This window comes from Microtus ochrogaster, chromosome 24 (genome assembly GCF_000317375.1).
Source record: "Microtus ochrogaster isolate Prairie Vole_2 chromosome 24, MicOch1.0, whole genome shotgun sequence".
NCBI classification, from domain to species: Eukaryota; Metazoa; Chordata; class Mammalia; order Rodentia; family Cricetidae; genus Microtus; species Microtus ochrogaster.
The window spans coordinates 23,011,391-23,021,051 of NC_022024.1; the positions used below are offsets into that span (position 1 = coordinate 23,011,391).

At 35.4% G+C, this 9,661-nt stretch overlaps 2 protein-coding genes across 3 annotated transcripts in view; one reads left to right on the forward strand and one right to left on the reverse strand.

Annotated features, from left to right (window-relative positions):
• Window positions 1-3,976, forward strand: part of C24H12orf29 (chromosome 24 C12orf29 homolog) — a 29,145-nt gene extending 25,169 nt beyond the window's left edge. Inside the window, exon 7 of the mRNA XM_026784449.1 lies at window positions 3,574-3,976. Within this exon, the coding sequence (XP_026640250.1) occupies window positions 3,574-3,588 (15 nt within the window). The 3' untranslated portion in view covers window positions 3,589-3,976. The remainder of the gene's footprint in view (window positions 1-3,573) is intronic.
• Window positions 1-9,661, reverse strand: part of Cep290 (centrosomal protein 290) — a 79,380-nt gene that overhangs the window by 13,237 nt on the left and 56,482 nt on the right. For both annotated transcript variants that reach the window (XM_013350354.2, XM_026784448.1), the window contains exons 41-45: window positions 7,504-7,649; window positions 7,039-7,194; window positions 5,187-5,310; window positions 2,882-3,016; window positions 1,470-1,556 (exon numbers count right to left, since the gene is read on the reverse strand). In XM_013350354.2, coding sequence (XP_013205808.1) covers window positions 1,470-1,556; window positions 2,882-3,016; window positions 5,187-5,310; window positions 7,039-7,194; window positions 7,504-7,649 — 648 coding nt within the window. The remainder of the gene's footprint in view (window positions 1-1,469; window positions 1,557-2,881; window positions 3,017-5,186; window positions 5,311-7,038; window positions 7,195-7,503; window positions 7,650-9,661) is intronic.

Here is a 9,661-nt window from a genome sequence, read left to right on the forward strand (position 1 = left end):
AGGAGAGGCGAATTAAAGGGGTCAGCCACCCAGCAACACAGCCTGCCACAGAGTAAGAAGGAAAGAAAAGACATACAAAAACAGAAAAATGTAAAAGCTCAGAGACAAAAAGTAGACAGGATAATTTAGGTTAAGAAAAACTGCTAGGAACAAGCCAAGGTAATTCTGGGCATTTATAAATAATAAGACTCTGTGTGTTTGTTTGAGAGCTGGGTGGCAGACCTCAAAGAAGCAAAGACAAAAAAAAATAACCAACAGCATTACTGTACTTATCATTAATAATTGCTGTTTTCTGTACAATGGTTCTCAACCTATGGGCCATGACCCTTTGGAGGGTGAACTTTCACCAGGGTCACCCACGATCATCAGAAAACACAGATATTTATATTACGATTCAGAACAGTTGCAAAATTACAGTTATGAAGTGGCAACGAAAATAATTTTATGGTTGGGGGTCACCACAACAGGAGGAACTATATTAAAGGTCACAGCATTAGGAAGGTTGAGGATCATTGCTCTGTTTCTTTGCACATACAATGTTTCTTTGCACAGAGTAAAATGACAAAAGTGAAACAATGTGTCTAAACAGCTCAGGAGTATCATGAAGACAATTTTCTCTAATAGCTGTGGCTTAGAAATCTGGTTTCTGTTAATATATGATCTAGTGAGGACATCAACAAAGACAATTCACTAGTTATTTAGTTAATTTTCAACAGCTGAGTACATGAAGGTGCTTAACTCCCCGCTGGGCAGGACAGGGCTGCTGCAGTGATGAACTCACAACAGCTGGGGGAAGAGGGTCCTAAACCTACGAATTGTAAACGTGATGAGCTCTGGGAAAGCAGGGTCAGTTTCTTATTACAGGTCTGGCTCAGGGTAGGTCTACTATGTTTTATGGATGACTTTACACCCAGAAGTATGTGAACAGCATAAACTGAAGTCTATGCATTATTAACTTAAAAAAAAGTATACAAGGTTGGAGGGTTAGGGTTAGGAAAGGGGGGTGGACTGGGGAAAAAGTATGGGGGAGGAGTTAGAAGTGGGTATGATCAAAATAAATTGTGCCAAATTTTCAGAGAATTAATAAAACTACTAAAATTTTAGTTAGCATTCATAATATACAATGAAAAATTCTAAAACAAATATTTATATAAAACTTTAATATACGCTTAGAAAATGTCAAATTCTTTTTTATTCTTGTACTCCTTAAAAAAGATAAAATTGTATGCATATTTATTGTACATAAACAATTACATATTTTCACTTTGAAACAAATGTTTACTGTCAATATTTGTTCTGAGTACTTTCTATTAATACTCGGTGTTTTCACAGAATGCATCATGTATGTCATAGTATTATTACCTGAATGAACTTTTGTTTCATGAGAGCTTCAGTTTATACCACTCTACCACCCAAAATCAAAAGGAGCTTGAAGCTTTGGCGCCAGCTTCCTAAGCACACAAACTCACCCCTCTGACCTGACCAAGTTTCCGTTCCAGTTCCACTTTTCCTTTCTTAAGAATTTCACACATTTCCTTCAAATCTCTTACTTGATTCTAAAACATAGAAGAAAATACAGTAATCTGTCATGATGATAATACAGTCTTGAAAAAGAGGAAGAAAGCATAAAAAGTCTTAACTATACAAAACCAAACTCAACAGCTGTGTCTCAAAAAAAAAATTTTGCTATCAGACATGTGCTGGCTTGTTTTTGTTGGGCTTGACACAAGCTGGAATAACCCGAGAGGACAGACCCTCAACTGAGAAAGCCTCCAGAAAGGCTATAGGTCTGCGGTGTTTTCTTAACTAAAGACTGATGTGGGAGAGTCCAGCTCACTGTGGGTGGTATCAGCCAAGGCAGGTGGTCCTGAGTTTTACAAGAAAGCAGGCTGAGAAAGCCCCAAGGAGCAAACAGGTAAGCAGCTTTCCTCTTTGGACTCAGCTCCTGCCTTCAGGTTCCTGCCCTGGTTTTCCCTGATGGACTAAAATGAAATAAACCCTTTCTTCCCCAGTTGCTTTGAGGAAGTTTACAACAGCAATAGAAACCCCAACTAAGAAAACACATGACATAAATTAAAGACTACTAAGCATATGGCCATTGGCCGACCCTGAGTTGCTGTCCCACAATGCACAAACACAGACAATTACACAGAAAAAGAACTGAGGACATCACACTGATTTTTTCAGAATAGAAATCAGAATGAGAAGCATGAATGTTAATTGCATCACCACCAGTGGAAATGACAGAATGATAATGTTCTTGATTAGAAAATAAGATTGAAACAGTTAACCAAGAAAAAAAGCTACCACCGTAGGTAAGATACAGAAAGTCAAAGAGAAAAAGAATTTTGGAAGTAATACTTCTAAAGAAACAATTACATTTCAATTATTGCAATTACTAATGAAATATAAAAAATATCTTCTTACCTTGTAACACACGAACTTGACACTTCTATAGTCTGTTGTCTGGAATTATTATCAGTATAACCCTCTTTGTGTGGAACTCTTAGTGTCAGCATGACTCCTCACTTCCCCACCAGCCCTTCTATGCAAGCTCTCTCATTATCCTAATCGCTTTCTATTAATAATGCTTCCTATTTTCCTAGCACTTCCCATCAGCTGAGAATGACACTACTCTGTTTGCTTGTTGACTGGCATCTTCCTCATTGGAAGATATTTTATTAACGCTTGAATTTACATTTTTAATCTCTAGCCCCTAAAAACACAAAGTGGGGACTCAATAGATGCCTCTTAAATGAGGAAATGTATGTAACATAACATCACAAAGAGAAAGATACCTTATGAATATGCATTTTAGAAAGTAATATAAGTAAATTTCATTGTGTGGTGAAGTTAGGTATTTTTATAAAATTAAATTTACCTTTAGTCTTGGCAAATCTTTATTTGCTTGTTCAAGTTGAAATTTCAGCTCAATATTTTCAGATGACAGCTTCAAGTTCTCTTTCTGCAGTTCTTGTTCTTTCTGACAATGATCATCTGACTCTATTTCTGAAGTCTGGAAAATGAAGTTTAGAATATGTTCAACACTTAATAAAAGTCACAAAGACATACTCTCTAACATTGTCAAAGGTGAAGTTTTAAAAAGGAATATGGGTGGAAAATGGAAAACATTCACATAAAACCAAAACCAAGAAAGATAGATTAGAAGCCTCCAAAGAAGGTAATTTTTAAGAATTAAAACAGAAAGCAAAGTCAGATATGGCTTAAAAATCTATAAATACAGTGATTTCACAGATTTTCTTATAATGTTTAAACTATCCTATACTGGTTTTGTTAGTTCAAAATAAAGGATATCAAATTGGGAGGGATAAAACTGTTCCTCCCCATCTCAGAATGTGATCTGGTTTGCCTTACAGAAATAACCAAGTTAAGAGGTGTTGCTGGGGGACGCTTGTTTGTCCCGGCCACCCAGAAACTGTATTAATTAAAACACTGCTTGCCCATTAGCTCTAATTTAACCCATTACTATTAATCTGTAATTCTGATGAGATATGTAACAGAACATTGGCAGGAAGGCAGTTTTGGTCAACTTTTTTTTTTTTTTTGTTACAGGATGTATATACATAAAGGCAATGGCAAGAAAGAAGATACAATCTATCTATCGTGATGGGCATAAGCCATACTAAGTAACAGGTCCCACTTATCGCAGGGCCCAAGTGTGTATGCCAGCTCCTCTTCTATTAATTACTACATTTACACAGCTGACAGCTTTGGCATCTTCGATGGTTTTATGGTCTCCATCAAACATGGAAATCTTTAACTCTCTACTCCTAGGCTATTTTCTCTTCCTGAAATTTGTCTACTTCTGGTAGATAGCTGGTCTGAATAGTGATAACAGTACCAATGACTGCTTTATAACAACTTATTAATGACTTCACAAAAATTTATTAATGAATTTAATTTAAGACTTCTAGAAAAGAATACATCTGCAGATTTTACATGAAGGTATATTAATATATTTCTTATCACTCCATGAATGTAATTACTATATAATAAATTTTCAACTTCTCCTCTTACTTTCTGAAAATAAAGTTAAAAACAATTATGTGGATTGTCCAAATTTCTGGAAAATTGTTTATTAATAGGTGTGTTTCCTTTTATAAATCCTACATTCTTTGTTATATTGTCACTCTGTATATGGCTTTTACTGAAGAAGCTCAGCTAAGAAAGAAAAAGGACTATACAGTGTGCTCAGAGCAGGCACTTGTCAGGACTGACACATGGGTTTCATATCTGGCCTATAAAGCATCCTCAGCACACTAGTGCACTGCATCCGCACGGTGCCAACATCACGGCCCTCCTCAGTAGGTCGGTCCACTTGGACCAACGTTATGTGAGTGACATTTCTGGCTACATGTCCTTTCATTTTCTTATCCTTACCAGCCCTATTCATGTTCTCAGTTTTATGTTTTAGATTTTCATTTTCACAAAATTATTAATTTTCTTACTTTTAGGAACTGATATATTTTCATAATTCAAGTTAAAAAAAAAATCCGTGAAGCTGACATAATTTTGCTTGATTTACTATTTGGTATTGTTTCCATACTTAATTCAGTGGGATCAACAACATTTATGAAATACCACAAAATATTTGTAGATAGCCAATGATGTAACTCATCAGTGACATTTATTTCTTCTCAGTTTTGGTTCTGAGGATGGTTATATGGCATTTTGTCTTATCTTAGCTTTGCTTGTATTTTTTGTTTTTGTGAACACTAACAGTGGTGGAACCCGGATGAACCCCACTGGAGAGGAAACGGGCATGCAGCACACTTGCTAACCATCACTTACCAAATATGACGCACAGCAGCGTCTCTCTCTGTGATGAAGGTTTAGACACAGCACAAGGATTTAAGATTAACCTTTGTTCCATCAGTTTAGACAAAACACAAGGATTTAAGATTCACCTCTGTTCCATCAGTTTAGACAAAGCATAAGGATTTTAGATAACCTCTGTTCCATCAGTTTAGACAAAGCACAAGGATTTAAGATTCACCTCTGTTCCAACAGTTAGGGTTAAAGAGATAGTTCAGCATTAGTTAGTAAAAGTGAATGTGTTGTGTCAGCATTAATGAGGAGGAGCTAATGTTTCTATTCAGATGATGAATGTAATTGCCCTTTTATGCCTTATAAAGGAGGGGGCGGGAAGGAAGATATATACTTACCAACGACTGAGGATATGCATCCTTTGATAGCTGTTTTTCTAAAGTACGAAGTTTTTCTTGAAGATATTTATTTTGTAAATGTAAATCTTCCACAACAGAATCTCGTGGAAGAGCTTGGTGGGTCCTGTGAACAATAATCAGACAATTATAGAAACTCACTTTTTCTCAAATATATTATATTATGATACAAAAAAGAAATATATGTGTCTGTGTGTAAATACTATAACTTAAAATTTTCAAATTTCCAAAGTTCATGAGAAATAAATTAGAATCATAATTTATATTAAAAAATAATCCAACAATCTAAAATGGCTGAAAGACACTTAAGGAAATGTTCAACATCCTTAGTCATCAGAGAAATGTAAATCAAAACAACTCTGAGATTCCATCTTATACCTGTAAGAATGGCAAAGATCAAAAACAACGATAACAACTTATGCTGGAGAGGTTGTGGGGAAAAGGGAACACTTCTGCATTGCTGGTGGGAATGTAAGCTGGTACAGCCCCTTTGGATGTCAGTGTGGCGATTTCTCAGAAAATTAGAAAACAACCTTCCTCAAGACCCAGTAATACCACTTTGGGGTATATATGCAGAGGATGCTCAATTGTGCCACAAGGACATATGCTCAATTATGTTCATAGCAGCTTTGTTTGTCATAGCCAGAACCTGGAAACAACCTAAATGCCCCTCAACCAAAGAATGGATAAGGAAATGTGGTACATTTACACAATGGAGTACTACACAGCAGAAAAAAATAACAACAGCTTGAATTTTGCAGGAAAATGGATAGAGCTAGAAAACATCATTTTGAGTGAGGTAACACAGACACAAAAAGACAATTATCACATGTATTTACTCATAGTTGGTTTCTAAACATAAAGCAAAGAAAGCCAGCCTACAAACCGCAATCCCAGAGAGCACAGACAACAACGCAGACACTGCGAGACTTACATAGATCAAATCTACATGGGAAGTAGAAAGTAGAAAAAGGCAAGATCTCCTGAATAAATTGGGAGCATGGAGACCTTGAAGGAGGATTGAAGGGGGAAGGGGAAAGGCAGGGAGGGGAGCTGAAAAATGTAGAGCTCAATAAATATCAATAAAAAAATAATCCAACAGAGACTTCTTTATCCATCAGCTAAAGTGTATTCCGATAGAAACACATGAACATTTTAAAGTGCATTGGTTTACATGGAGTTATGCAGAAGAGCTAAAACACCCACTATCTTAAAAACATTACATAATAATTGCATACCATGTATTTCGTTCTCAAAAAGCTTCAGGACCCAACAAAGTTCTAAAGTTTTCAGTATATGTTGTCATGTCAAATCTAAACTTAACAGGCTGGCTACAAGACCCACTTTACTCTGGCACAAACAAATCTGTGAAACCTTGTTGTCCAGGATGTTTCCCCGCTTAACAAATAAATGCATACTTAATGTGAAGACAATAAAATTCACTCTTATCTCTATATCTTTACTAAGATTTTGTCTAAGTCATATCCTTCCTCTCTTTAATATATGAATTTAATAAATAAAACTCAGATGTTCAAACTTCTTAAATTTGGAGACAAAATTCCCTTGCTTCTCTTTTCTGCCTGCCTCGTGCCTACTTAGGTACAAGTGTTTAGCAGCCAAAGAATAGAATATAAGTATTTAACTAAAGTCCAGTTCTACCCAAATAACAATGTTGAGAGACACTGGAAGGATCACAACAATAGCACGGGAAGCTCCAGAGAGGAATGGTAAAGAGCTGCCTATGCGTACTGGAAGCAATACATTTGTATTTCCACGTGTACGAGCCAGCAACTCCTCGACAGCACAGGCTCTCTAACTCCGTGTAATGGATTACCTCATGTGTAGCAAGTCATTCTCTAAGTCCACATTTCTCTTTTTTAACTCTTCCAGCTCTTTCTCCGACTCCAAGGCTCGCACTCCTAAAACCTGATCGACAGTCATGCCTGTTGTTTTCAGTTTCTTCTGCAGTGTAAGTTTCTCTTTATCAGCTCTGTAAAGTTTAGTAAGGAACAATAATGGATCTTTTACAATTTCTGCTTGGTTTATTAAATCGTAGTTCAGTCATCATCGATTTCATATGCAGTAAGTGTACCATTCTGCAGTTGGTATGAACTTATATGACAATCACAGACAATTCATTCATAGTTAAAATACACTATACCACATTTTTGAAGACAATAAAATGTGAATCATAAATAATCTAAACTAGCAAACTTGTCATTTATCAAATAAAGTAAACTACATGATTTCAGGATAAAAATTTACACAGTATTAGTTTTATAATGAAATTTAAACTCACTTGGCAAAAAGCTCCTTCAGAGTACTCAGCTGCTTCGCTAGACTGTGGACTTCCCCTTCTTTCTCTTTTAGTTTGCTGCGCATTCCCTCTACTTTGGCTTGCCACTTTTTACCTTCTTCCCACCTAATTAATTCTTCTCTAGCACTCTGTAAACAGCAACAAATGGGTTACAAAACTGCTGGTGTTACTTTTAGTCTCATTTTAAATGCCAATCCACATTTTGAACTATGCTTTCAAGTTAATATATAAATAGTTCATTCTGTTTCATAAATTCTAGAACCATTAAGTCTGGCAAACTATTAGAAAAAAAGGCCTTCAATTTAAGTAGGCTTTGTGCATTACTTGACAGGTAAGTCTTAGGGAAGATCTGAACTAATTCCAATAACCTTAAGAAGCCAAATGAAAATTTACATACATGGTTTGCTTAAGGAAGCTTCTAAAAATAATTCTATGTGAATGACCACTTCAATCTTGTTATAGCATCGCAATTTGCTAATACTGTAGCTCACTCTGGTCTAAATGCACATTACTTTACCATCCAATTGTATTTACTTAGTGCTGCCCATGTGCCTGCTGTATTCTAGATATGAAGAGCAAAAGATATGTAAACCAGATATAAAGGCCAAGGTTTGCAAATCTTACAATTTTTATTTGTTGAACAATCTTGAGTGGTGGCAATATACATAATAAAAAGTTATAAATATACTGAGTAAGTTAAGTGGTGATAAGTGCTATTAAAAAATAGAAAAGGCAGGCTGTAGGGTCTTATAGGAGTAAGCTCTCTGGTAACAGTGATGGTAGTGGTATGGTTGCTAGTATTACAATAAAAGGTACAAAAGAAAGCTGTGTGAAACACAACAGTCCCATGTTCTGAACAAGTCCTCCCGGGAGTTTACATAGTTAAAACAGTTCTCACAATTGTATTAACCAAGAATTTAATTCCATTTTACCATATGAACACCAAAATTTTTTATGTTTTCCTTATACCTTGAATTTAGTAAGAATACAATTGCCCTTTAAAATAAAGCTTAGGCATTATTTTGCTGAAAATACTACCAACAATTGCTTACCATACTGGAAATCAAATTATGAACAGCAATACAATTTAGATCATTTGAACTGTAATTGGAACATATTTTTACAAAATATACATCAGAGTCTATTACAGCTCTGAACTAACAATAATGCTACATAAAGCCCAAATACACGGCTACCTTATTTTTCTAGTATACATGTTTATATATGAATAATGTATTATCATGCTCATTCTTTTATAAATTATTTTTACACTTTTACCAATTTCATTTAGTACATTTATAACATTATTGAAATTATAGAAGCTTATGTTGACTTTAAATTTCATTTAGACTAATATGGGAAATATTATAAAACATAATGTTTATTATAAATGGGATGTCATGTCTAAAAAAATATATTTAAGCTATGTGAACAAAAAAGCAAGAAAGAACTGGAACAGAAAATTGAAACAAAGGAGAACTAGAAGGAATTAAAGCTTAGGAGAAAATTAGAAAACAAAAAATAGAATAATAAAGAGCATGACCAGAATAGCATATGTATGAATTTCTCCCATACCCCTCAGATAGAGGAACCTTAAGTTCAGTTTCACAATGCTGTGGGGTTTTCTACAAACCCTGGGAGTAGCCTTGAGAGCTGGTCTTTCAGCCTACCAATACCCTTCAATATGCTTTCTCCAAATTAGTTTCTAACCTTATTTATTCAAGTCAGCTTATAAGTATCCTTTTGAAATTACAAAACATTTTCTGATATTTATTTTTTACTGTATTCAGAGAGTAACCTGACTTCCAGAAATATAAATAATCTCTGGGAGAATGAAGTAAGCGATTCGCAGCAGGTAAGGGAACCCTTCACTAGGACTGAGCAATGAGATGAGCAGATGGGGAGCACGGTACACTCACGAGCTACAGGATGTGAGAGACACAGACTGTATTGCAGTATCAGGAAAGGACATGGAGGTGCCTACAGGTGTGTCCTCAAGGGCAGTGCAGCTCTTCTAAAGGTCAGAAAGCTGCCTTAGACATCTCAGCTTTATTCAGTACCATAAACAGTGTGTCTCAAACTATTAGAGTAATTTCTGTTTATCAACAAATGCTCCATTTAGTGTAAAACTATTAGAGTA